The sequence below is a fragment of the Chrysemys picta genome, chromosome 20 (genome assembly GCF_011386835.1).
Source record: "Chrysemys picta bellii isolate R12L10 chromosome 20, ASM1138683v2, whole genome shotgun sequence".
NCBI lineage: Eukaryota > Metazoa > Chordata > Testudines > Emydidae > Chrysemys > Chrysemys picta.
This window is the reverse complement of record NC_088810.1, coordinates 25,124,298-25,151,747: the sequence shown is the minus strand read 5'-3', so window position 1 is coordinate 25,151,747 and position 27,450 is coordinate 25,124,298. Positions and strand designations below refer to the sequence as shown.

The window sequence follows — 27,450 nt, the reverse complement described above, 5'->3', positions numbered from 1 at the left end:
CACCCTCCCCTCTCTGGGTGGCCCTGTAGGGAGGTGGGGGAGGTCGGTAGGGAGGAAGATAGAGGGAGGTGGGGCTGGAACTGGGACCATCTGTAGCGGGGGGGGGGCGACTGTAGGAGATGTGGGGGCTGTAAGGACATAGGGTTGGGAGATGGGGGGCTGTAGCTCGGGGGCTACAAGGGTGGGGTGGGGGCTGCAGGGACCTAGGAACATGGGGGCGGGGCTCTAGAGGTGGGGGGGCTGCAGGGACACAGAAGTGGGGCTATAGGGGGCTGCAGGGACACAGGAACATGGGGGCGGGGCTCTAGAGGTGGGGGGGCTACAGGGAAGTGGGGGCGGGGCTATAGGGGTAGGGGGCTGCAGGGACACAGGGAAGTGGGGGAGGGGGCTATAGGGAAGTGGGGGTCTAGAGGTGGGGGGCTGGGGCGGGACCACCTGTGTGACGTAATGCGGGCGGGGTGGGGTCGTCACTTAGGCCGTACCACGTAGGGGCGGGGCTCCGTGGCTGTGGCCGTGCGCGCGCGCCCCCGCGGACTCGGGAGCGCGCGCGGCCTGCTCGGGAGGCCCCAGAGCCAGAGGGAGCGGAGGCGGGCCCGGCGCGGGGCCTGGCGGGGAGCGGAGCCCGAGGAGCCGGAGCGGGACCCGGATCCCCGGGGGCCCACGGCCGCCAACACGGACTTCCTGTGGGACAAGCGCACCGGGCTGGCTGCGAGGAGGGTGCGGGCCGGGCCCGGGCTCGCCTGTGGGGGAGGGGCCGGGCGGGCTATCGGGGCGGGGCGGCTGGCCGTTTGGGGGGGGCAGGGGTCTGACAGTTGAGGGGGTGCGGGAAGGACAGGGGGGGTCTGGCAGTTTTGGGGGGCGGGGGGTCTGGCAGCTGAGGGGGTGTGGGAAGGACAGGGGGGTCTAGCAGCCCGGGGGGTCTGGCAGTTGAGGGGGTGTGGGAAGGACAGGGGGGGTCTGGCAGTTTTGGGGGGTGGGGGAGGTCTGGCAGCCTGGGGGTGGGGTCTGGCAGTTGGGGTGTGGGAAGGACGGGGGGGGGGTCTGGCAGCCTGGGGGTGGGGTCTGACAGTTGAGGGGGTGTTGGAAGGACAGGGGGGTCTGGGAGTTTTTGGGGGTGGGGGGGTCTGGCAGCCTGGGGGTGGGGTCTGGCAGCTGAGGGGGTGTGGGAAGGACAGGGGGGTCTAGCAGCCCGGGGGGGTCTGGCAGTTGAGGGGGTGTGGGAAGGACGGGGGGGGGGTCTGGCAGCCTGGGGGTGGGGTCTGACAGTTGAGGGGGTGTTGGAAGGACAGGGGGGTCTGGCAGTTTTTGGGGGTGGGGGGGGGTCTGGCAGCCGGGGGGGTCTGGCAGTTGGGGTGTGGGAAGGACAGGGAGGTCTGGCAGTTTTTGGGGGTGGGGGGGGGTCTGGCAGCCGGGGGGGTCTGGCAGTTGGGGTGTGGGAAGGACAGGGAGGTCTGGCAGTTTTTGGGGGTGGGGGGGGTCTGGCAGCTGAGCGGGGTCTGGCAGCTCTGCAAGGAGATTCGGGTGGTTGTCTCTAGCAGGCATTGCTGTTGATGTCTTGCTGTCTCCAGACAGGAGCAGGCGGTGGGGCCACATTTCTCCTTCTCCGGTGCCAGGGCTGAAAATATTGGGATCCCAGGGCTGGTGCTTCCTATGGTCTGTCTCTAGGAGCAGCCCACCTTGTCCGAGTGGCACACACACACCCAGCAGCTTTACCTCCCTGCTGGCTGCTCAGTGTTCATATGATCTGGGTCGGTCTGCAGCCTGATCCAGAGCGAAGGGCTTCCAGGGCCAGGTGGGGCACTGAGCAGAGCTCACTGCTGGCTGGGAGCAGGGCTAAGGGGTGGGATCAGAGCAGAGGTCTGGGAGCTAGGATTGTGAGGCTCTAATTTTAGCTCTCGTTTTGTGCCCATGGCAATCTCCTTCCCCCGTGCCTCAGTTTGTCTGTCTGTAGATGGGAATCATGACATTTTCCTGTCTGCTGGGGTGTCTGGATTAATTCAGTTGTGTTTGAAAAGCCCCGTATAAATGCTCACAGTGGTGGCTTTGATCGCTGAAGGGACCGCTATCAGCAGCAGCTGGTTGCTGTTTCCATTTCAGTCTCTGCTGGTTTTTATAACTGCACAGTGAGTGGGAATGTGACGTGCTAGCTCAAAATCGGTATCAGTTCCTGAGAGCAGCACCTTGCTTAGTGACACCCACTTTACAGCTTCTGCTGGCTGCTGCCATTTTCCCAGGAAGCCCCACTGCTCCAGTGACCATGCTGTGGTTTGTGAGCCAGCATTAATGCTGGTCTTGCATTGGGTTTCCTGTAATGAGCATCACTTGACATCTGAATAGCTGCCAGGATGAAACTCAGAAATGCTGATTTCTAATTAAAGATGAGAAATGTGTCTCCTGTCCTGGCTTCAGAGCCTGAAGTGTTTGTTTGCAGTCCAAGCTACCCAGCAGGGCGGGAGCCGTGGGTTGCCCAGGGAGGCCTGGCTTTGCCCTCCATATCTTAGCTTACTTACTCATAAGGAGGCAACTCCACCACCTTTGACCAGAAGCCATTTTATGTCTCTGTGCACATGCTTTCAATATTAGTGAAGTTGCAAGTACAAGAAATGAGCCAGGTGTACCAGTGAATCTTGGGATGAATAAGTTATGTGAGTGAGCAGTAGTGGGTGATGGTAGCTCTAATTTCACATGCTGACAGAGGAGACCAGGCAGCAGCAATTAATTACTAGTTAATATTTCAGAGCCAGAGTTATCTAGAGGTGCTAGCAAGAGTGTGGGGGGAGGCATGGGGCATGGCTGTCTTCCTGGCTCTGGGAAGGAGTGCAGTCTGGTGGCAAGAGCAGAGGGGACTGAGAATTGGAACTCCTGGGTTCTGCCTCTCAGTTGCTGTACAATCCACTTAAGGCATTTCATCCCTCCTGCTCCAGTTCCCCTGTCTGTGAAATGGAGATGATTATTGCCTGCATTTGGGGGGTGGGGGACAGGCAAGATTGAGTTAGCAAATATTTATGAGGTACTTTGAGAGCCAGTGAGCAAAGAAGGCATCAGAGAAGTGCCCAGTGTTAGCATTTTAATTGGTCTACCCTGGGAATGTGTCTGCGTGCCCAAAGGGGCATGTGATTGCCTGCTGTACAAGTCCTAGGGGGCCTGTTCACAAGACCTGCTTGCTGCTGTATTGCACGCCAATATCCCGAGACGGTTCCCCTTGGCGCTTGCCTGCTTCCACTAGGCATTTGGGCCAGATGCCAGCAGCACCCAGAGCTCTCATTCGCCTGCCTCCTTCCTCTCCCAGGTGGCTTTGCTTTTCTGGGTCTTGGAAGGGGCGGGGCTCCAGAGTATGTTGGCTGTTGAAGGACTGATTGGGAGTGGAAAGTACAGATGCTGCCACTAGAATAGCAGTGGCCGAAGGGGATGGGGAGTAGTACAGACCCTTCTGCTGGGAAAAGGCACTCGGCTAAGGAGACAGCAGCATGGATCCTGCCACCAGAGAGTCTATGTGTACCAGGCTAGGGCTCTGTGCTGCAACACAGAGGTCCCTTGATACACTTGGATAGTCATCTTCCCCCCCCCCCCACCCCACCCCCCCGCCCAGTTCAGAGACATGGGTGAGCAGACCAGGCATCCTCGCCTTTCCTTGTGTGGAAAGTTTCCTTCTACTGTTGAGTTCAGCTGTTGATGGGAGCAAAGTGCTTGTCCATGTTGGTATGGAGCTGGCTCGTCCTGGCCCTGCTCCTCTGAGGACATGACTGACCTTGCCCTGGGTGCCCAGAACCAAAAAACCGTTGTGATTCCCAGACTTGCTTGTATTCTTCAACTCTCCAGCCTGCAGCACCCGGACCCCTCACTGACATGTCCCTGGGGCTTTGTCCCTTCCAGAGAACACTGAGGGGCTTAGTGAGTTCCTGTAACTTTTGCAACCTATCCCTGTGCAGGCAGAATTTGAGAGAACTCCCTCCAGCTGCACCATGAACCTCACCCTGAGCTGCCTTCACTCAGAGAGGCTCTGACTAGAGATAGTAGGAGAGGCTGGGGGTGTTTTTGATGAACTCTCCATTGATGTAGAACTGAGACCAGAGGCTTAACTTCCTGGGGCTGCCGATGCCATGTGCTGGATAAATGGGGGGTGTAGGTCCCAAATGGAAACTGTTGGAATCCGAGAGGGAGAAGCCTTTACATCGTGGGTATCTCTGAATTCTGCTGGACAAAAGCAATGTCCTCTTCCCTGTATGGCATTTAATTGAGCCCTGCTGTCCGCATCCGTTCCTGGGGGGGCAGTGAGATGGAAGGGAAATGTAAATGAGGAAACAAACAGACCAAAGTGAAAACAGATCTAGGGGGATGTTCATGTCCCATATAGAGTTGAGGATTCTGAACCCTCTCCATCCTCGCTCCCCCACACCCTGCACTGGGCCTAGTTCATCCCTGCCCTTGACGCGCTGCAGTAACACCCTGCAGTCTGCCTCTCCCATGTAGCATGCTCAGAACACTGCTGACAGTTTTGCCTTCCCCTCTCACTGCTCCATCAGTGTCACACCCAACTGAGTCTGCACTGGCTTCTCTTCAGAGCTCTCTCTATTGCTGCCCTTGTCGCCTCTGCCCAGTCCTGCTCTGCAGTCTCCCGTAATCATGTGAAGTGGTGTCCCCGCGTGCGCACACGGCACACTCCGCCCCTCAGAGCTGGTCAGAAAAACAATATTTTGGTACAAAATGGGTTGCGGTGCGAATTGAGATGTTTTCAGAGACCAGCTAGCTTCTTTCCTGTCTCTCTCTCTCTCTCTCTCCTGGGGCCCTGCAATGCATTCTGATCTCACACTGTGGTGTCATACTTACCCAGGAGCTCTTTAGGGCAGAGAGCTCTCTGGCGACTAAGTCTGAAGTTGGAGTCTTCATCCCAATTCAGTGTGTGGTCCAACAGCCCTTCGCACAGTCCAGACGTAGCCCCAGTCAGCAGGGCTTGTACGCGGGTTCGCAGCAGCTGGGGTTGCTGTCTTTGGGACGGATGGGTCTCTGGGAGGTGTCCTGGGGCAGCAGCTAGCCTGGTGAAATGGCAGCTCCTGTCTGCTGACTGAGATGGGCCTTCCTGGGGGGGTCTGTCACCTCTTCCAAAGGGGCATGTGGGGAGGTTGGTTTCTGACCCATTGCTCTTTTGGACAATTCCTCATTCTTGCTGCTTCGTGTGGGGTCGGTTCCACTCAGGCTTTCTCTGCTGTCAGACACCCTGGAGGTCACCTGCTGGTTCTGCCCTCTCCTCTAGATGCCTCACTCCAGAAGGTACCGCTCGTCGGAGCGCAGCAGCCGAGGCAGCTATCACGAGCGCTATAGAAGCCGCAAGCACAAGAGGCGGCGGACGCGGTCCCGGTCAAGCAGCAGTGAGCGTGACCGGCGGCACCGGCGGGAAGACAGTTACCACGTTCGCTCTAGGAGGTGAGTGCTGGGGGCAGGCTGGGACCTGGCTGCACCCCGTAACTGCACTGAAGGCAGCTGCAGTCAGCTCAGTTTCTGCCAGCCAAATGGCCTGGCAAGTTTGGTGCCCCAGTTTGGAGGAAAGACTGACCGGCTGCCCCCTGCCAGTCGCTCAGGGGGGAAGTGCACTGATGCCAGCAGGTATAGGATGGTGTCTGGAGGACTATTGCCAATGGGGCTGCGGGGAGAGCTGCTTTAGTCCTTCCTAGGGGAGCATGTGAGCAGTCACTAAAGCCTGAACTCAGGGAAGCCCCAAACCCTTCATCTGCTCAGACAGAGCTGGGGCCAATCATGTTCCAATTACTCTTCTTCCCCACCCCAGCTATGACGACCACTCTTCAGACAGGAGAGCCTATGACAGGCGCTACTGTGACAGCTACAGGCGGAACGACTACAGCCGTGAACGAGGGGAAGCCTACTACGAAACTGAGTACCGCCACTCTTATGAGTACCGGCGCTCCCGGGACCATGACGGCAGCTACCGGAGCTGCAAAAGCAGCCGGCGTAATAAACACAGGAGGAGACGGCGCCGCAGCCGGTCCTTTAGCCGCTCCTCATCGGTGAGTACCCTGTAACTCCAGATCTTTCCCTGTAACCTTTCTCTCCCAGGTTGCGCGCTTGGTAAGTAGGATACTCACTTACTTTCTTACACAGTCTCAGACTCAGCTTGTGAAATGCATAGAAAAACCTAGCGCAGGCAGCTGCTCCCATCCGCCGTCCTGATGCGCCAGTGCAGCGGCTGCCCTGACCCTGATGAGACCAGGCAGCTTTCGGGCACCTCTTGGGTTACCCACCCTCCAGTAGGAGAAGCCAGGAGAGGAGCTGTGCGCCCCATGGGGCCCAGTGCAACCCATGTGGGTCTGCGCAGCCCCCACCTCTTGTTTCCCCAGGCGGTGATGCTGTGACTGTCGTTCCCATCTCCTGTCCCCCAGTAGGGTGCTGTTGTTGTGGTTGTGTGTGTTGTTTGTATCACAGTACTGCTTAGGGGCTGCAACCAAGCAGCAGGGTCTCTGCTGGGCAGCATGGAAGTGATAAGATGGTCCCTGCCTCCGAGAGCTCAGTATCACTGTGACTGAAGGACTGGCCCCTGCAGCCCCAGTGCCTGGTATCCCCACTGGAGTGGTGCTGTGGCAGGAGGCCTGTCCCTGGGGTGCTCAGCTCTTGTGTCTGAGCAGTAGAGCCATCCCTTGGCTTCTGTTGGGTGGGCCATGGCTATTTAAGATGTGCAGGGGGCTCTGGCAAAACAGTTTGGCATGTGGACCAATCAGTTCAGATGGAGGCAGCAGGCTCTTTCCAGCGTAGGGTCCCCAGCCTTCTTCCTCTTGCCTACGCTGCTGCTTGCCTTCCATTTTCTTTAGGCCCAAGATACTCTGTCTCCACTTGGTGTCCTGGCCGCATGTTCAGGGCTGTTCCAGGACTAGGATGGGAGTCCTGGGCTGGAGATGGGGCCCCCAGGCTGCTGGCTCTTTGCTTCCAAGTGTGGGGTTACTTTAGCTGAAGAAGAACTGAAAACAGGAACTCTCTCTTCTCTGGTGCAAGTCTCTCATCTGACCTCATCCCAGGCTGTGCCCATTCCACTTTGTGCTCCTTTTCTCTGGGGGGTTAGTCCCTCCAGGACCAGTTTTGTTAGGGGAGGGCAGATGAAGAGGTGTCTGATCTGCCTCTGGGGTTGTTGCTCACAAGGTCTGTCTGGTTCTGGATGCAGCGTTGTGCTTTGTAAACCTCTTAGTTCTTCCTTCTGTGTTGGGGTGGGGAAGGCTATTGTGGGGGGCTGTTGGAAAAGGGTGGGGATGTCTGTGCAGGGGCAGCTTGGCCCTTTGCTTGTGACGGATTTCCCAGCACGCAGTCTGCCGCTGCCTTTCCTTGGTGGCTAATGTGAGCCCTTCCCTGTGGTCACCGAACACTTGGCTGGCGACCGTGTGCTCTCTTGGCATTGACCCAGGACCTGAACATCAGCACTGCTCCTCTCCAAAGCCCCAGAGGAGTGAGAGCAGCTGGCCCCTCCCTCTCACTACCCCATCCCCTCCGCTCGCCCCTGTTCTGGTCTTCGCTCTTGCACTGGTTCGGGTGGGGCTGTTTGTAGGTTTTTTCTTTTTTTTTTTTTTTCTTTTTTTGCTACAAAGAAAAGCAAACTGTTTTTTTCTTTTCTGAGCTAGTGTGTTGTATCTTGACATGTTCCCTTGCAATATCCCTATCGTTATATATTCCTCTGTGCCGTATGAATTGGCTGGGAATCTCCTCCTGCAACCCCTCCTCAAACAACCATGTGAATTTCCAAACCAACCAATGCGTGACGCTGGCTGCTGCGCTGGTTTGAAAATCTGATTGGCTGGTGAATGATGAATTCCCTGTCTGCCTGGGCCAGCAGCGGAGTCGACAGAGCAGCAGAAGGGCCAAGAGTGTGGAGGACGACGACGAGGGGCATCTGATCTATCGCGTCGGCGACTGGCTACAAGAAAGATGTACAGCCGAATCGTAACATAATTTAGCTCTCTAGTTAAGCTCCCATCGCAGTCGCAGATCTGTCTTATCTTTCTGTTCTGTTTTATTTTCATTGTTTTTAAAGAGAAACCCCCTTCCCTCCCTCCTCCCCTTTCGTTAAAGATATTAATTTTCTATTTTGCATTGTTACCAAAATAGCAGGGAACTAGGGCAGTTGCCTTGTGCAGCCGGTGTCAGCATTCTGCTGCACTGGTGTCTCAAGCTGTGTGCAGGCTAGGTGTTGCAATGCATTCTCCTCTGCCTCGTGTATGCGCTGCACCCAGGTCCTGCTCACTCCCTCATGTTGCCTTCTCTCTCTCTCTCCCTCTCAGATGAGATTATTAGCACCTTAGGGGAAGGCACGTTTGGCAGAGTGGTGCAGTGTGTGGATCACCGGAGGTAAGCGTGCTGACTGGGCTCACGCAATGGGCGGGCAACCAGCTGAATGTGTGTGTAAAGGCTGGAGCTTTTGCGGGGAGATGAGCCCTCTCCCTCCTGGATTCCAGTTCAAATCCAGTGTGGATCAGTAGGCACCCAGTGCTGATCCCATATGGTGTGGGATACGATGGTGGGTCTTGTGATTTTTTGTAGTGGAATAAACCCACCATCTCAGCCTGCACTGTCCAGCCAACCAAAATCTCTGCTGGATCTGGCTAGTCCATGACACCCCTTCCCCAGGGCGTGGGCTCAGCTCCACCGTGACCTTGCTTTTTTCCTGCCTCTCCCCAGAGGGGGCGCACGCGTCGCCCTAAAAATCATAAAAAACGTGGAGAAATATAAAGAGGCTGCTCGGCTGGAGATTAACGTTCTGGAGAAAATCAATGAGAAGGATCCAGAGAATAAGAAGTGAGTGTCTTGCTGTGGTGGGGCCAGGGAGGCAGTGTCATCCTAGCCCCTATGCCCTCCAGCTGCTAGGGAGCCGCCTGGCAGCCCATGGCAGGGTGTGGGGAGGCAGTGCCACACTGGGGTCCCGAGTCCATTGTTCGAAGTATTGTAGGGTTGGAGTCAGCCTCGGCTGCGCTGTGCCCCGCAGGGGGTGAGGAATGGCCGGGGAGGACTAGGACCATCTCTAACAGAAGTGTCTCCTCTCAGCCTGTGTGTGCAGATGTTTGACTGGTTCGATTACCACGGCCACATGTGCATCTCCTTTGAGCTGCTGGGGCTCAGCACCTTTGATTTTCTGAAGGACAACAACTACCTGCCCTACCCCATCCACCAAGTGCGGCACATGGCTTACCAGGTGTGCCAGGCTGTGAAATGTGAGTGACAGCCGCTCCCCTCCCTGACAGGATGGGGCGGGAGGATCTTTGGGCCCCACCTGTGCCAGCTCTGCATCTGATAGGCCCAGGGCACCCCATCACTAGAAGGGGCTCCCTTCTGCAGATTCCAAGGCCAAGACCTTCCTGTCCACCAGGAGAAGGAAAATGGGGCATTTGGGTGAACCCACCCTCCTTTACCCGTCTCTGCAAGAGCAGTAATCATGTGGGATGGGGACAGAGAGGTGCCACAGATCTGGGTACCCTCTCTTCCTGTGTCCCACAGCTCTGTGTGTGGAGTCCATCAGCTCCAGTTCCCCGCACCCTGGGCTGGAGCAGTGTCTGACAATGTAAACCACATTCACTGACCACTGCAAACTAGTGTCGGTGTCAGCTGGGTTTAATGGAATCTGACTCTGATCATGTTTTCCTCCCCAGTTCTGCATGACAATAAACTCACTCACACGGACCTCAAACCCGAGAACATCCTCTTTGTGAACTCGGATTATGAACTCACCTATAATCTGGAAAAGGTAAAGGGGCTGCCCTCACCTTAAGTGCCTCCTGTGAGGTGTTCTGGCCTCCTCTGGCCCTACAATCAGATAGGAAGGGGTGGGGGGCACCCGTTTTCCTGGTGGGAGCACTAGTGAATTGTGCTGTAGGGAACGATTCTGCAGTGTCGTTCTCCTGCCCCTGGGGGATGGTTGGGATGGGACTGATAGGGTTCCTGTGTCTGTTCGGGGCCCAGTCATCACAGGAGTTGCCTGCATCTTCTGTAAACAGACAGCAGTGGCCCCAGGGTGCTCCGAGAGCTGGTGAGAGCAGCCTTGGCACTTGTGGGTGGGCAGGAGTGGAAGGACAAGTGATGCTCCTCCAAAGCGATCCATTTCTGCGGTGCCCTGCTGTGCAAGGGGCTGAGGCTGCCTGGTGAAAGTCCTGTGTAACTGGTCCCTTCTCTCTCCCTCTCTCCAAGAAGCGAGATGAGCGGAGCGTGAAGAGCACGGCCATCAGAGTGGTTGATTTTGGCAGTGCAACGTTTGATCATGAGCATCACAGCACCATTGTCTCCACCAGGCACTACCGAGCCCCAGAGGTCCTACTGGGTATGTACCACTGGCTCTGCATGCTGGGCTGCAGGACGCTGGCCCCTACGTTCCCAGGGATCACACTGAGTAGGCACCATGGGCTCTGCTCACTGAGCTATGGGCTATTTGCCTCCCTGCCATGCCATGTTTCTACAAGTGCCAGCAGATGCACAGCTCAGAGCACTGGCTTCAGTACAGGCTGTGAGCACGCTGAGTGTCAGTTGAGGCAAAAGTTTCCTTTGGCAGCAGCTTATAGAAAAGGAGGTTTGCAGATCATGCTCTTTCCCTCTGGTAATAACCCCTCTGCTTCTTAGAACTCGGCTGGACCCAGCCCTGTGACGTGTGGAGCATCGGCTGCATTGTCTTCGAGTATTATGTGGGCTTCACCCTGTTCCAGGTGAGACTCACGTCCTTGCTCCACAACCACATCAGCTTCAAGCTGATGGAGTCAAATCTGGCACTCTCCCACTATTGTGTTGGGACATCCACGCCTGGGAGTGGGTTCTCCCTATCATTGGTGTCCTCTGGTGCTGCAGTCAGTGGTGTGCTGGGCATTGGCTGGCAGCCAGGAACCACACTCATTCTGTGGCTGCAGTAAGAGGCTGAGACATCCTAGCACCAGTAAGCTGGAGAATCTCAGGGATCCGAGTCTGCTTCATGCCATCCCTTTATGAGCTGGGCCAATCTGTGTCTCTTCCAGACTCATGACAACCGGGAGCATCTGGCCATGATGGAAAGGATCCTGGGTCCGATTCCTTCCCGGATGATCCGAAAGACCAGGTGAGAGAGGCTGGCGGAATGCTGCAGGTCCTGCCATTTGCTCTCCTTGCCTCAATTCCCTGTGGTAGTTCCTGCTGTTGTGGGACTCGGGCTCAGGGGTTCCTTACTGAATCGGCTCTCTGTTTACAGTGCTGTTCTGGAGTAGAGCAGCCGAGCATGCCTGTGACCCCCCGCCCCGTATTGTCTGGGTGACTGAGTCTCTATGGAGGCAGGGGGTCTCCACTCCAGCTCCTTGCTGTTATGGCCCCATTGCTCAGTCCCTTCTGCTGTAACTTACTGTGTCACCTCTTACTGTGGCAGGAAGCAGAAATATTTCTACCATGGTCGCCTGGATTGGGACGAGAACACCTCTGCAGGCCGCTATGTCCGGGAGAACTGCAAACCACTGCGGGTAAGGCTCCTAGCTGGGGCACCCCTCCCTTCCCACGGGAACTCTTAATGCCTGCCCCAGCTCCTGAGAATTTGGACTCTGTGTAGCCAGCAGGGCTGTGAACGTGGCCTGCTGGGAGCCACTGAAAGGCTCTGTCCACATGGCTGAGTTAGAGATTAAGACTGGAAATGGAAAAGGCAGTGATGGGAGCTTAGTCAGAAGACTGGGAAGGGGGGTTGGGAGCTGAGAAGTCCTGGGGGGGAGGTGCCCGCAAAGGAGAAATGAGAACTGGACAACACGTGCTCATTAGAATTCTCCACAACTTTGGGGCCTTCTAGGTCCCAAGCCCTAACTGGGCTCTTTGCTCCGGAAGCATGTTGGGAGCTCCCAGTTGTGCTGCAGTGAGAGTGGCGGGCCATGCTGTGTCTTTCCCCCTGACTTCTCCCCCTCATCTTCCCAGAGATACCTGACCTCTGAGGCTGAGGACCACCACCATCTCTTCGACCTCATCGAGAGCATGCTGGAGTATGAGCCGTCAAAGCGCATCACTCTGGCCGAGGCCCTCAAACACCCATTCTTCGACATGCTGAAAACAGAGCCAAGCACAAAAGTGTGGGACTCTAGCCGAGACATCAGCCGGTGACGCTGCTGGTGCCCAGTCTGTCCTCAGATTGTAGCCCCCGTGGAGGCCTATGTGATTTCTATGTGGACACTTGGTGCTTTTTTTATACAAAAAAAAAAAAAAAAAAACCCAAACAAAACCCCCTGAATCCTTTTGTTACTATGTAAAACTGTTAATATGTGAGATATTGTAAATACCCGAATCTATATCTGCCTTTGAGCTCCATGGACCCAAGCCCCTGCTGCTGCCATTACTCCTAGGGGAGGGGGCCTCTTACGGTCCATGCTGTGAATACCTCTGTTCATGTGTTGCATTGACTCCTGTTCTCTCCTCCTGCCCTCCCCAGGGCTCCCGGCTGTCTGTAGCTCATCCATATCTTTGTAAGTTATGAAGCTGGTGGGGTTGCATGGGAATTATTTTTTGGATCAATGTCATAGCCCATCCCCGCACCAGAGTTTTATATGAATTTTGTACAGTCTTTGTGAAAATAAATATGAAGTCAATTAAACTTCCTGGCCTTCCTCCCCGTCTGCGTCCAGACTAGTGGGGGCCCATCTTGGCATTTTCCGGTGCCCTGGGATTGAGGTACTGCTTCCCCTTCCCAGAAGATGGGGTATGTGGTGCATGTGACATTAGCCTCAATAAGAACTTTAACCCCCAGATCTTTGCTAATTCCCTGGAAATGGAGGTTCAGCTTCTGTCTTGTATTGGGTAGTAAATGTTCTGTTGGGAACCACCAACAGAACAAGAAAAGATGTTGTGCATCAGCTGCACTCTGCTTCTGCAGAGGATGGAAGGGAGTCGTTTGTCCCAGCAAGAAGATACTTGAGGAGACAGGATCCCTGTATTGGTTTCTGCTCTGCTCGACCCACCTCCAGCTGTAAAACTCATTCCAATCTTGAATACTTGTCTGGTGCCCAAAAACGCACCTGCCAAGGGTTGCGCTAGGTGTGAGGGTTGCAGCTGGATCTGAGCTATAAGCCCCGATGCCTCAATCCTGTTCCAGAGGTACTGCAGTGTGACTCTGATTCGATTAGAGGGTGGAGACCGGGCTGGGGACAGGGACAGCTCTGCAGTTTTGCAGCCAGAACTGCTTCCTGAGGGTGAGCCATTCCAAGCAGTGGGGCCATCTCCACTTCAGCAGGGCTCCTGGTCCAGCCTGGCTTGTTGGCTGCAAGAGGATTGGAGAGGTCAGTTGCTGTTCCAGGGGACAGCAGAGCCATGTGCTGGTTCCTCTTTGGAAAAGCCACATCATTTCAGGATTAGTGTTTTGTGGTTGGAAGGTGCTAAATATGAAATGCGGCCAGCTCTGGTGTGGGTTTGGCAGCCAGTTCCTTCTAAGACAAAAAAACAAATTTAAGCCCAGATTGCTGTGACAAATCCAGATTTTTAAAGAGTCCCAGACTCATTAATGTCTGCACTGAGTGAGTCTGAGTGTTTGAGATCTCGCCAGAGCGTGTCACTCGCCCACAGGATGTATTGGTACTGACTGTATTAGTGATGGCTGTCAGGAAAACTGTCTAGGTGCACTGTAGCTATCCCTTTGCAGGCGGCCATCCCAACAAGAGCTTTCCTTACCCAAACTCACAGCGTAGCCACCTGTTCTGCTGCTGAGCTGTTCTCTCTGTTCCTCTCTGCTCTTTTACCAGCTGCACAGCAGGAGTTGTCGTCTGAACTGGGCTATCTCCCACTGGAGCCTGCGGGGAAGTCACAAACATAGTGGAATCTTCATGTTAGTTCTTGGTTAAATGCTTGGCAGGGAGTCTCATGGGGGGTTGGGGGGGAGAGACAGAACAGATGCATGAGGAGTCCTCACGTAGGGTGCTTTGCTAATGCACCATCTGGCTACGACAGACTGTGCCCTAGCCTAGCAGCCTGTCATCACTCAGAAGGATAAAGGAAAAGCTCAGCTTCACCTGGAGTTAGTGAGAGTTGAGACTTGGGTGAGGGATGGGGTGACATTGAGTCATCTTCGTGTCCTGATTCCAATTTAAGGAGCTTGGGCTGGGAGCATTAATCTGCCTCCAACAGTGCTGCTCAACCAGCAGCTTATCACATTGCAGTGACACAGTGAGCATCCAGAATTGAGCACAGGAAAGCCTGACACCACGGTGCCGGCTGTCAGTGTCCAGCTGAGGGCAAGCAGTACCTGGATCTGAGTGAGTAACCTGTCCCCTGTACCCAGCTTAGGTCCGGGAGAGAATCCCCATTTCCAGCCTGACCACCTGCCCTCAGCCTCCAGGGTAGCAACACCGCTAACTCCCTTTGCAGCTTGAGAGAGACCAGAGTTCTGCCCTGGACATTATGCACTGAGCTACCGAGCCCTGTGCTATCAATCTGGCAACCTGGAGATTGGGTGGGGAATGGCTGCATTTGGGCCACACGTTCCTTACAGCTCCTCTCTCTTGCTCTCCAAGAGGATGGATAATAATCTGTGGCCACGAGGCAGGTGCAACTCCTGCCCAGGTACTGAATTCCTGGGCCTGTGTCTGGCTCGGCATGCATGCCCTTTGTGCCCCATACGGCTGGCTCCCAGGATGCTGAGCAATCCCCTTGGCATATCAGGGCAGTCTAGTCACTCCACTTGCTGCTGTGGGTCTCCAGATGATGTCTGAATGGGAAATGTTAGTGGGTCCCTTGTGTCCTGTATCCTGACTTGAGCTGGCCAGGAGGTTCAAAGCCACTGGAATTTGCCTGTCTGTCTCTGTCATGCCAGGCATTCCTCCCAGGCCAGCTTGGAACTGGGACATCCCTACAAATAGCACCTCCCCATGCCCTACATGGATTCATAGATTCCCCAAGGCCAGAAGGAACCAATGTGATCATCTAGTCTAACCTGTATAACACAGGCCGGAGAAATGCCCTCTAATTCCTAGAGCAGATATTTAAAAAAAACATGCAATCTTGATTTAAAAATTCAGTGATGGAGAATCTATCGTGACTCTTGGTAAATTGTTCCAATGGTTAATTACCCTCACTGTCAAACATTTATGCCTCATTTCCAGTCTGAATTTGTCTAGCTTCTACTTCCAGCCATTGGCTCGTGTTAGACCTTTCTCAGCAAGACTGAAGAACCCATTATCAAATATTTGTTCCCCCTGTAGATACAGACTGTAATCAAGTTGCCCCTTAACTTTCTCTTTTTTAGGCTAAATAGAATGAGCTCTTTAAGTCTACACTGTCATGTTTCCTAATCCTTATTCTTATGGTTCTTTTCTGAGCCCTCTCCTATTTATCAACATCCTTCTTGAATCGTGGGCACCAGAACTGAACACAGTATTCCATCAGCAGTTGCACCAGTGCCAAAGAGAGGTAAAATAATCTCTCTATTCCTACGCGAGAGGCCTCTGTTTATGTATCCCAGTCTTGCATTAGGTCTTTTGGCCATGGTGTCACATTAGGCTTTCAACTTCAACTAATTATCCCCCAGAACCTCCATGTTTTTTCAGAGTCACTGCTTAGAGTTCTCCATCCTGTAGGTATAGCCTAAGTTTTTTACTAGACATAGACATTTACATTTAGCCGTATTAAAACGCATATTGTTTGCACCCAGTTTACCAAGCAATCCAGATGGCTCTGAATCAGTGTCCTGTCCTCTTCATTATTTACCATGCCCCCAATTTTTGTGTCATGTGAAAACTCTGATGATTTTGTGTTTTCTTTCAGGTCATTGATAAAAATGTTAAATAATATAGGCCCAAGAACGAATCTCTGCAGGACCCCACTGTAAACTCATTCGCTTGATGATGATTCCTTATTTACAATTACATTTTGAGACCTATCAGGTTTTTTAAGCCATTTAATGTGTGCCATGTAAATTTTATATCATTCTAGTTCAGGGGTCGGCAACCTTTCAGAAGTGGGGTGCCGAGTCTTCATTTATTCACTCTAATTTAAGGTTTCGCGTGCCAGTAATACATTTTAACGTTTTTAGAAGGTCTCTTGCTGTAAGTCTATAATATATAACTAAACTATTGTTGTATGTAAAGTAAATAAGATTTTAAAAATGTTTAAGAAGCTTCACTTAAAATTAAATTAAAATGCAGAGCCCCTCGGACCGGTGGCCAGGACCCGGGCAGTGTGAGTGCCACTGAAAATAAGCTCGTGTGCCGCCTTACCCAGTAAGAACTTACCCAGTACTCCAAGACTTATTGAAAATCAGCATTAATGGTCTAGTGAACTCCTCAGCCAGCTCTTTTAAAACTCTTGGATGCAAGTTACTTTTAAATCAGCAGATCCAGATATCTAACTCTAGAAGCTTCTGCTTAAAATCCTCCAGACATACTATTGCAACAGAAAGTATGTTATCACCATATGATGAGACTATCATCTGGTTTTCCGCCAAACACAGAACAGAAATATTTATTGAACATTTCTGCCTTTTCTGCATTATTATTAATACTTCCATTTCAGTCTAATAATGGATCAATACCATTGTCAGGATTCATTTTGTTACTTATATATTTTGTTAAAAATCCTTATTATCCTTAACTCTGCTGGCCATACATTTCTCCTTGTGTCCCTTTGTTTCCCTTATCCATTTTCTACAATATCATACTTCTGATTTATATTAATTACTATCAATTTTGCCTTTCTTCCATTTGTTTTATATATACACACATATTTATACCTGCCTTCACTTTCCCTGTAAACCAGGCTGTTTTTTTACCCAGCACTGCCTTCTTCCTCAATTGTTGGATTGTGGCTTTTGGGGCATCTATTACATGTTGTTCTTAAATGATTCCCAATTATCATTCACATTTTCTGAATGCATTCTCTCTTCCAGCTGACTTGGCTCGAAATTGTTTTCAGCTTTGTGAAATCCGCCCTTTTAAAGCACAAAGCATATATATTACAGGTGAGGACTTTATTTTGCTTGCACAGTATAAATGTGACCAAGTCATGATCACTTGTACCTAAGCTATCATTAATTAATTAGTTCCTCTATTTGTTAGGACAAGGTCTAATAAAGAATTCCTCCATGTTGACTGCAACACTTTTTGAGATAGGAAATTATTGATAATATTTAGAAATTTTAAGCTTGTTTTAATACTGCCAGCATGAGATCTCCAGCATCTTTCACTCAAATTGAAGACCCCCATGATCAGTTGTTTTTTTTTCTACACATCCTAGGTAGGTGCATAAGGAGATGGCCATCCTGTTCTCTGGAATTTGGTGATCTGTGGCTAATACCCAATTTTGTGCTTTATCTGTTAGGACACTGAGCCATAAACATTCAAGATAATTTTCTTCTGAGTTATCAGTGAATCAGAAACAGGCAGTGGGGTTTTTGGCATAGAGTGCCATTCTCTCTCTCCTTTTGCCCACTTGATCCTTCCTAAATAGGTTACAACCATTTATTTTAACATTCCAGTCATGCAAATGCAAATCATAAATGACCATTTCCAATGATTTAATTTGTTACCCAGGCGTCTAGCATTGATGTATACATCCACCTCTCCCCAGAAAAGGTGGACCAATGTTCGACAAAACTAAAATCCTCCACTCCATGCTACTTACCTAGCCTGCAATTCACTTCCAGAATCTGCTTTCTGTTTTCCTTTGCTGGTGAGATAGGAACAATCTCAGAGAAAATTGCTTGGATGGTCTTCTTCCTTTTCAGCACGGATGGCCTGTTCCACTATCTGAGGTCTGTCTCTGCACCTTGCACAGCACTGACTGCTGCTGTCCTTACTGCCTTTGCTCCAGCCTCTCTGCTCACCTCTCCTCTCCAACTCGCACCTATGGAATCCGTGGTGAAGTCTGCTTTCAGGGCCCCAGTGAAACAGCTGCAGTGCTGCATCTCTGCTGTCTTTCCCGAGGACAAGGACTGCCAAGCATTAGGAGGCTGCATAAAGGGTCCAGCAGAACAGAACCAGAGGACCCAGCGCAAGAAGTAAGAGCAACTGGCCACCTCACCATGCCCGGCTCAATGAGATGTTCTAGGCCCTGCTTGAATCTGATGGGGTCCCCCCACATATTGAGGGAACCCCTTTAATGACAGGCCTGTCTGTATAGTCATCTTCTGTGCACGATGTTCCTGGGTGACCACAGAGCATAGCCCAGACCCACAGAGGGCTGCGTAGGATGGTCAGTCCATGAGAGAGTGCAGCTCTCTGCCCCAAAGTTCCTCCACCCCAGTGAAACCCATTAAACCAACCACCCTGTTCTGATTGGGAGAAGCAGCTTGCTGACACAGTTTTTTCCAACTCAGGAGCAAACGGGACGTGGTCTATGCTCAGAGAAAGGCTGAGCGTGCAGCCATCAGAACCCACATCAGAGAGAAGTACCAGCTTCCCAAGGTAAGGGGGAGCCAATTCAACAGGCCTGGGGAAGAGGAGACTTAGCTCCTCAGGGAAGCTTAGGGTTAGTCTGATAACTTTGCCTATTGGGTTGCATCTATTGGTCAGGCCCTAGCCCCATATGCTGCTGGGCAGATCCTGCTCCCAGCTCTGGGGCTGTTCACTTGCCCATGGGGTGCAGATAATTGCAAAATGCCCTATTTAATTTAGGAAGAGGAAAAACCTGTTTATATGGTAAGGCTGTGATGCTTCCTTAGGATCAAGTGACTTGTGATCCTGGATGGACAGTTGTGTTGGGGCAGGGCCCAGCTCATGGTAGCAGCTGGGTGGCTCCACGCATGACTCCTCACACTAACATCTTTCTCCTTTCCATTTCCACTTCAGAACAAGGTGGATAAGAAGCAGCTGGAGGTCACTGGGGGGAAGGTGAAAATGCTGCAGGACCACGTGGCTGTGGTGAGGCCTCAGGGCACCCCTGAATCTGACTCCTGCATCTCTGGCCTCAGTGCTATGGATCTCAGCTCCCTGAAAAAAACAACAGAGAGCACAATGCAGTCCCTGCGGCTGGGGCTGCGCTGTCTTATCATGTGAACAAACCAGCAGCAGGGGCACAGTAGCCCAGTTTCTCTACTCAGTCCAGACTCTGCTGTGCTCCCTGCCTTGTGTCTGTAAGAATGGCTGTTCTCACCCTCTTGGGGTAACTATAGGTTAGTGGAGTTCAGTTGGGAGTTGGGCTGCTTCTCTGATGCAACATCTGCTTCTGTTCCATGAACCATCTCTCCTTGGGGGTGTGGGAATCCATCCTCCAGTTTAACCACAGTATCTTTTTGGAATGAGAAGTGTGGAAGTGGGATCACCCTGGAAGTTGCAGGGTGACCTTTACTCTCTTATGTCTCACCTCCTGGTAAAGCCCTGAACCTCTCACTGCTTTGGCTTCCCTGAAAGGATTCACGAGCTTGTGCCAAGCATGGTGAATTATAAGATACAGCACTTTGTGTTTGGACACACTTGTGAGCAGGGATTCTTGGGGGGGTATTCAGGTCACTTGCATCAGGGCCTGAACATTTTGTAGCCCCTTTGTAATTATGTAAGATTTTAGAGATTGCAGGCCCGGGAGTTGTGGTGGCTTTCACGATGGAAGGCAAATCACTAAGTCACAGTGATTAATGAATCAGAGTCCAATGCCCTGGTATGCTCACATAGAAGGGCCTGTGGGAACCACCCATCCTGTGACAGCCAGGAACGGGCTAAAGGCCTAGGACCAGTCCTGCCCTCAGTCTGTCAGCCACTGAGAGTTTATTCTGATGTAATGTTCCTTGCTCTCCCGCTGGTGTAAATTTCTCTGGACCAGGATTTGCGGCTCCTGCACTCTGAATTAAACACAATTGCATCCTCTTTGCAAATCAAGCGTCGATTTCCTGGCTCCCTCTTAAAACTGCGTCTCCGCCTCTGGCACCAAAGGGCCCAGCAGCCCTGGCCCAGGCGGGACCAAGCCCTTCACAGGCCCCCTCCGGTAACGGTGGGTCTGAGCTGGCCAGGCGCTGACTGGGCCTGGGCCTGCAGCTGCCCCCGTCCTGCTTAGCGCCGGCCGCGCTAGGGTGGGGGGCAGGCAGGCCTCGCTCACTGAAGGGGAAGGAAGACAAAATGGCACCTGCTGCCTGACCTCCCCTTCTGTTGGGTGTGTCACCCTGGAAACTACAGCTCCCAGCATGCATTGCGGACAAGGCGGTGCCCATATGTCCCAGCGGGCCCAAGGACCCAGAGACTACGGCACCCCGGAGACATTCCCGTCAGGCAGTGCGAGCTCAAGGGCTGGAGAAACTCCACATCCCAGCATGCAGCGCGGCTACTACTCATGCGCACACGCAGCCGCCGCGCGTGATTATGCCTCACGGCCCTCCGGTGCGGGGTTCCCGCCCCGCAACGTGAGCAGCGCTGATGACGTACGTGGCGCGGTAGCCAATAAGCGTCGGCCAGGCAGGGGAGCGGACGCAGCGGAGTCGGTCGCTGAGGCTGGGGTCGCGCGGCCGGAGCCCGGCATGGCCCAGAACGGGGCGAACCCCTTCGGGGAGCCCGACAACCCCTTCCAGGTGCGCGGGGCGGGGACCCCCCAGGGCCGCCCCTGGTCTGTAGCGGGGGCGGAGCCGCCAGCTGGGGCGCGGCCCCTGAGCTTTCCTCTGGCAGCGCTTCCTGTCCCAATCTACGTCATCGGGCAGCTGTGTCCGCCCTGGGCCGGGCGCGCCCTGCTCCGCAAACAGGCCTGGGGAGGGGGCCGGCTCCCTGCGGCGCCCCGGCTGCCCGAGCAGGGGCTGGCCCCCGCGGCCGGGTGCTCCATGGTGGCTTGAGCAGTTCGGTCTGTCCCGCTTCCCCTTGGATTGAGTAAACCTGAGCAGGGCCGGCTGCGAGGGGCCGGGGCGCGCTCTAGGTGCGAGACTGCCCTCCGCGCAGCGAGCGGCATGGTCTGGGGGCGACGTTGTCCGGAGTATTGGGAGGGGGATGGCATCTGTGGGAGCTGGTTGGGTCGCTGCAGGGCCTGGGGGATAGCGGGTGAATGGGAGCACTGGTTGGTCACAGGGACTGCAAATGCATCCTCTGTTTCAGGATCCCGCTGTGATGCAGCACAAGCCCAGCACGGAGTATGCCACGCTGGATGTGTACAACCCCTTCGATAACAGGGGGGTAAGGAAGCTTCTGGGCTCCGAGGGCAGTGCATTGGGGAGGCGCCTGCACCGGCCACAGGGTTCTAGTCCTCTGCATTGGTCTGGCTGTCCGAGGAAATGCTCGCTTTCTCCTGGGTTACATCCCAGACACCAGTCTGTGGCCTGTCCCTCTCAGCTGGGGCTTGTTTGGCAACTGGCCAGCTCATGTGGGTTTCTTAGGGACAGGGGGCTCCCTGGGCTCTTGTTTTGGTAGGAGGATAGTGTTGGGTTTCTCACACTTACTGTGAGCTGAGTCTTCCTGCCCCCTACAGCCTCTCATGCTGGGCTGGCTCGCTACATGTGCATGGAGAGGCATCTTGTGTGTGGGTTAACAGCTGATAGAGGGATGGCAGACCCGGTGCCAGCTCATGCCAAGGCCCCTAGCTCTCAAGTGAACACTGACCTGCACAGCTGGAAACCAGTCTGGCTCGCCTGTGTGTTAGTTTTGTTAAAATCTTAAGTTTACAAGAATGTGTTTTGTGTTTAGACTTTGTCATACTTGTAAATTGCTGCAGGTATTAATCTCACTTAGAACATCTGTACCCCATTTTATGAGGTGATATTAAGTATTTGCATTCTCATCCTCTGTAATTGTGTAAGTCATCGAACAGGAAAGGAGCATTAATGAATGTAAAATGGTGGCTTCCTACAGAAGGTGTTAGATCCTTTCCCTCCAAGAAGGCCCACTGAAACGTAAAAGAACAAATACTTTAATTGCATTCCACACATGAAGAGGAGACTTGCATGGGAACTCATCCCATCACCTTGAACTCTTGGGGGAAGCACATAAAAATCCCTAACAAGAAACTCTTTCATTATGCTGCTTGGACTTTGAGAGGGCAAGGAATCCCCAGCTACTTAGCCCGGGTTGACCCTAAAAAACACACTGCTTGCCTATTACAGAAGCTTCTACCACCTCTTGGAACCTAAGACCCTAACTCATTTGGGGGTGTGTTTACCTGCTTTAACCTTGTAAATAACTCTCATTTTTATTTTTAACTAATAAATCTTTAGTTAATTATAGGACTGGCTACAAGTGTCTTTAGCGTGAGATCTGAAGTACAGTTGAGCAGGGATAAGTGACTGGTCCTTCGGGGCTGGGAGTAACCTGAATATTGTTGTGATTTTTGGTGTAAGGGACCATCTGTCAAAGGCAGGCTTGCCTAGGTGGCAAGATAGAGGGAGCAGAGTGCTCAAAGGGACTGTCTGTGACTCCATGGTCAGGCTGTTACAGTGCCTGAGGAGTTGACACTTGGGTGGTGAAATCTAAGTGTAGAACTGACACCCAGTTTGGGGTTTGTGCCCTGCTTCTTAACAATCTCCCATGAGGTTGGTGCTCATGCGCCACTCCAGGAAGCCTGACACCAACTCTGGGTATTTGAATGTCAGCGGCTCCCATCTTACACACTCCGGGCCTGTACCATCTCTTCCCCTGCTCCCTGCCTGTTGCCTCCTAGATATAAGCAGAAGACTGTGAGCAGTGTCCATGTCTAATTATTCTTTTATGTCTCCAATAGCCACCCCCTCCCTACCAGCCCCAGCCAGGGGCTCAGCCGACTCCACCAGTCACCAAAGTGCCCCAGCCGCCGGCTTCTGCCATGCAGCCCCCCAAGAAGCCAAGCCCCCCAGAGTCCAAAAACTATGGCTCCTATGGAACTCAGGTGATTGGGGCAGGGCAGGGAAGCCAGCATGCTGGCAGTAGGGTTGGTTGACTCCTGTGCTCTCAGTTGGGGCTGGTGGAATTGAGTCAGTTTGGAGAGGGGTTGGGAGCAGCTGGTTTCTGGGGCCTGTGAGCTGAGTTGTCCCCTCTTCTCTCTCTGTTAGGAGTCGACAGCAGCAGCCGCCGCAGCTGAGCTGCTGAAGCGGCAGGAGGAGCTGAACCGGAAGGCGGAGGAGCTGGACAGGCGGGAGCGGGAGCTGCAGAACGCAGCTTTGGGCAATGCTGCAAGTAAGTGCTAGAGCCACTCCCAGGATGGGGTAAGGTCAGCAGCCCAGACTCCCTGGTCCAGTGCAGCTGGGAAATGACCTACCCGCGCAAGGGGAACGTAGCCGTAGCCTTCCCCTCCCCCTGGGAGCTGCTGTGTGGTCCCGCTCTGGCCTCATGCTTTCTGCTTTGCTTGACAGTCAGACAAAACAACTGGCCTCCGCTGCCCTCCTTCTGCCCCATGAAGCCCTGCTTCTACCAGGACATCCCTGTGGAGATCCCCACGGAGTTCCAGAAAACAGTCTCCTCCATGTACTACCTCTGGATGGGTGAGCATCTGGATAAGGGCACCAGGGTGCAGATCCCCAAGTATGCAGGGGCAGAGGAGGAGGTTTGGGGTGAATATCCCTGTACGTTGTTGGGGGAGGCACAGACTTTGCAATGTTCAGCAGGACTGAATACCCTGCATATGGGAGAGGTGCACTCCCACACCCCCCTCAAGAGCAGCAGGAATCCTGACTCCCAGTGCTGGGACCAAAGGGGGTGGATCTTGCTGTTGTGGGCGGGGGTGACACATGGAGGGTTAGGGCTCTGCTGCCCCAGGGGTTTCCTAACCTGCTGTTTCTCTTAGCCAGCACCGTGACTCTCTTCCTGAACTTCTTGGCCTCCCTGGCCTGGTTCTGCGTGGATCCCACAGCTGGTTCGGGCTTTGGCCTCTCTATCCTCTGGGTTCTCCTCTTCACACCCTGCTCCTTCCTGTGTTGGTACAGGCCAATGTACAAAGCCTTCCGGTGCGTCCCTGCTGGGAGTTCTGGGGCTGGCAAATCAATAGAGCCTCTGATTCTTGGGCAGCTCCATTCATTTACCAGGGTACCACAGAGGTCCTGTAGCTGCAGTGGGTCTGCCTGGCTGTCAGCATTGGTGACACCAGATCTTCCGTGGCTTCTGGGCTGTAGACCCTGCAGCTAAACTCCTATGGGAGAAAGGGATAATGATCTGAGTTTACCAGATCTCCATGCTCCCCTAGTAGCACTGGTCCCTGCCCTGGAGGGGGTGACTCAAGTGGCCCTGTATCATGTCTGCCTTGGGGAATTAGGGAGGAGCCTTCCCGCCCCCGCCCCCCCGCCCAATCCCCCCAGCGAGTCAAGTGCCCAAGTTGTGGGTGACTGAATTGTGTGCTTCCTGGGGGGAAAAGCAACAGGCCTGGCTGTTGCTTCTCAGGCCTGGCCCTGCTGGAGGAGGGAGGGGAGGGAGATTCTCCCTTGGTAGCGGGGATGCTCTAACCCAGCCTCTCTCTCTCTCCCCCTCTCAGGAGCGACAGCTCGTTCAACTTCTTTCTGTTCTTTTTCATCTTCTTCGTCCAGGACATTGTGTATGTGCTGCAGGCCATCGGCATCCCAGGCTCGGGATTCAGGTAGAGGCCGGGGCCGGGCCCTTGGGGTTGCCCGGTGCTAGGCTCAGGGGAGCTGGCTCTCCTTTCTCTGGCCTGGCCCTGTGTTGCTTATGCAGAGGCCCAGCTGTGCCGGCTGGCCCGTCCCAGCAGGAGTGGGTGTTGGGCAAGGTTGCTGGGTGCTCCTGTCATGATGGGGAGGGGGCTGGGAGTCTGTGCATGTGGGCAGCCCTCTCTCTCTCATTGCAGTGGCTGGATAGCAAGTCTAACGGTGCTGAGGAAAAACCAGGCTGCTGCTGTGATCATGATCCTGGTGGCCGTGTTCTTCACGGTGGTGGCCGTGCTGGGGATCATCATGCTGAAGAGGGTGAGTACTGAGTGGGGCCTCGGCCAGTGCTTTCCTGTCCCTGTGGTGCAGAGAGCTGGCTTTGAGCACATGCTGGAGCCCTCTGGGCTCTGCAGGGCCCTGCTGAGCCTGCCCTGGTTCTGGGGTATCGCACTCTAGCTAGGGTGCCCCCTCTCCTCCACTGTGTGGCCTGCTCAGAGTGCGTAGTAGTGCTGGGGTCCCAGTTTGGGTGCTGGGCCAAAGTACAGCACCCCTTAACCCTGGGCTTCTCTTCTAGATCCACTCCTTGTACCGCCGGACGGGTGCCAGCTTCCAGAAGGCACAGGAGGAGTTTGCCGCAGGCGTCTTCTCAAACCCGGCGGTGCGCACGGCAGCCGCCAATGCCGCGACGGGGGCAGCGGGCAGTGCCTTCCGGGCGCAGTAGGGGCAGGCCACGCCCCGGCCCCATCACTCTCACATGGGCTATTTTTAAAGAAAAGGAAACCAAGTTGCACTTTCATTGGGTCCCTTTGTGTCTGCCTCGGCCAATCAGAGGCTGCCTCATCCCAGCTTGGAAGCACGGATGCCCAAATACTCTGCTGCTCTAACCACCTCCCTCACGGATGGGGGCTGCTCGTGTTTGTGCCACCCCTGTGGACAGAGGCCGTGGGGGAAGATGGGGTTTCCCTTGCGCTCAGGAAGGGGCTCTTTCCCATTTCCGTTCCCTCCGTGTCCAACACCAGCTGCTTGGGTGGGGTGGGAATTGTGCATGTTGCATTTCCTGGCCACAGCTGCACTGTTGGCCTGAGATCCCCAGACCCCTCCCAACCCATGGAATTGCTTCCTGCTTAACCCAGAGAGCCTGCTTTTCCTGTGCCGAGGGAGCTGACTTGTGACCTAACCTCCGCCTCCCCTCTGCCCATTCAGGGGGTAAGGCCATGAGGGTGGAGCTGGCTCTGGGCCAGGCAGAGGTGGAGGTTTCTCACTGTCCTGCCTTTGAAGTGGGACCTTATTATCTGTCAAGGATGCTCTTCCTCCTGGGGCTGCAGCTGCTGTGCCCTCCCCAGGGGGTGGCTTGCTGGTTGGCTGTTGGCCCAGTGTGAGAGTGAGGTGAGAATGGGGAGCAGCTTTGGGGCTGCCACCTAGCATGTGCTGTGAAGGGTAACTTTGGTCCCAAGGAAATAACCTGGGCCTATGTCCCCTGCCCTGCAGCTGCCCACTCAGTGCTGTGGCTACAGCCTTTGGCCAGCACTTCACTTGGGGCCCTATGGTGAACTCCTTCCTTGCACGATTAACCGGTGAGAGGCCTGAGCTGCTGCTCCGGGTGTTGGGGCTCCTTGTGCCTCTGCCTGTCCAGTAGTACCAGGGGGCTGAGCCAAGCCAGGGATCAAGGTTTACTCTGACCCTGGGGAAGTGGCAGAGTGGGCACCATAGCCCTGGCTTCCCTGTCCCCACTTGTGGGGGAGACACTAGGGACCTTGCGTACCCTGGCTGGGCTGATGTAGCAGCAGTGTTCTTCAGTGCCCCTGGAGGAGATCCTGCACCTAGCTTTCCCCAGGGATCCCCACATCTCTGCTCCATAGTGCCCAGTGCCCTACTCTACTGGCTCTGTTCTCTTGCGGCACCTGCGTAGTGCCTCCTACCTCCCTTCCTCCTCTTTCCTTTTCCCCCCCCCCCCCCCCATGCTGCAGGGGTCAGCTGGCTGGTAGCATTGGATCACAGGCTGCCCCGAGGAAGCCGAACAATGGAGAGGGAGGTGGGGGCAGAGCCCACAGCATGTTGGCTTGTGGCTGGGGCAGGCACAGCTCTCCATTCCCACCCTGGCAGCTGGGTTTTGTTGGCTTGAAACGGCTCTAATGTTCTGGCTGCTCCCTAGTGCGGTCTCTCCAGGCTCCACTGCTAGCTAAAAGCCACTTAACTGCTGTAGTGGTGGCCACCTCCCTCCCATCCTGCCAGTGTGCTGGGGCAGCAAGCAAGGCTCTCCCTGGCTCCAGGGTGGAGGCATTGGCCCCTTTCCCTCAGGGGGAGGGGGTGAGTCCAGGACTGAAGGGGTGGCCCCTTTCCCTAGGGTGGGGGCTGGGTGCAGAATAGGTTGCACTGTTGGTTTGAATTCTTGCCTTGTTTAGGGCTGGCCGTTGTGGCAGAAGCAATGAACTTAATCTGCAGCCAGGCAGACTTAGGGAAATATGGTTCGTGTCTAATCAAACTGGAAGGGTGGTTGAGGTTGGGGAATCCCTATCACTGGAGTTTTTTAAGAACAGGTTGGACAAACGCCTGTCGTGGGATCTAGGTTTACGTGACCCTGCCTCGGGGAGGGGGGAGATGGATGGGACTTGCCCTCGAATGATGCCTTCCAGCACTACATTGGTGATTCCCTGCGGTGCAGCAGCCTGGCCTCAGCATTCCCTGGAGTTGTAACTCAGCCGCTGGCAGCTGTAGGAAGGGCAGGGATCTGTTTCCTTTTGCCTCCCTTCTGTCTCTGGAGGGGTGGGGCTGGGTGCCTAGGGCCCTGTGCTGTCAGGGGGTGCACGAGGCCGAGGGCGACTGCTGGCATGGAGACTTTCCACACTACAGGTCACAATTCACCTGCCCCAGAGCTGGGGTGGATTTTTTTTTTCCTGTGCCAAATGCAAAGTCAGCTTTGATTTTATTTAAGATAATAAAGTTTAACTCCTTGTTCTCCCGGGCTGTGTTCTGGCTGCATGTCCATCGTCCTCTCCTGGGAGCAGGGCAGCGGCTAGCTGGGGAGTCACCTG

At 54.2% G+C, this 27,450-nt stretch overlaps 1 protein-coding gene and 1 long non-coding RNA gene across 7 annotated transcripts; one reads left to right on the top strand and one right to left on the bottom strand.

The window, feature by feature from the left end:
* The first annotated feature begins 503 nt into the window (after nucleotides 1-503).
* On the top strand, nucleotides 504-27,374 carry CLK2 (CDC like kinase 2). Of its 6 annotated transcripts, XM_024108624.3 has the most exons (19): nucleotides 1,487-5,421; nucleotides 5,783-6,020; nucleotides 7,826-7,922; nucleotides 8,274-8,340; nucleotides 8,671-8,787; nucleotides 9,034-9,200; nucleotides 9,636-9,730; nucleotides 10,171-10,300; nucleotides 10,597-10,679; nucleotides 10,983-11,062; nucleotides 11,363-11,453; nucleotides 20,958-21,035; nucleotides 22,573-22,716; nucleotides 22,880-23,003; nucleotides 23,180-23,308; nucleotides 23,611-23,770; nucleotides 24,292-24,393; nucleotides 24,619-24,736; nucleotides 24,993-27,374. In XM_024108624.3, the coding sequence occupies exons 1-19, from the start codon at nucleotides 5,252-5,254 to the stop codon at nucleotides 25,137-25,139; spliced, it is 2,337 nt and encodes a 778-aa protein (XP_023964392.2). In that variant the 5' UTR covers nucleotides 1,487-5,251; the 3' UTR covers nucleotides 25,140-27,374. The 6 variants fall into 6 exon arrangements, with proteins under 6 accessions (XP_065430321.1, XP_065430320.1, XP_065430323.1 ...); XM_065574249.1 differs by lacking the exons at nucleotides 20,958-21,035; nucleotides 22,573-22,716; nucleotides 22,880-23,003; ... (3 more) ...; nucleotides 24,619-24,736; nucleotides 24,993-27,374 and adding exons at nucleotides 504-717; nucleotides 11,893-12,562 and having other exon boundaries at nucleotides 5,252-5,421; nucleotides 7,829-7,922; XM_065574248.1 differs by lacking the exons at nucleotides 20,958-21,035; nucleotides 22,573-22,716; nucleotides 22,880-23,003; ... (3 more) ...; nucleotides 24,619-24,736; nucleotides 24,993-27,374 and adding exons at nucleotides 504-717; nucleotides 11,893-12,562 and having other exon boundaries at nucleotides 5,252-5,421.
* Nucleotides 12,165-20,179, bottom strand: LOC135976790 (uncharacterized). The gene is made up of 2 exons (XR_010594079.1): nucleotides 17,575-20,179; nucleotides 12,165-13,751 (listed from the first exon to the last, which is right to left on the bottom strand). It is a non-coding gene; the product is annotated as an uncharacterized LOC135976790 (long non-coding RNA).
* Nucleotides 27,375-27,450: the final 76 nt, after the last annotated feature.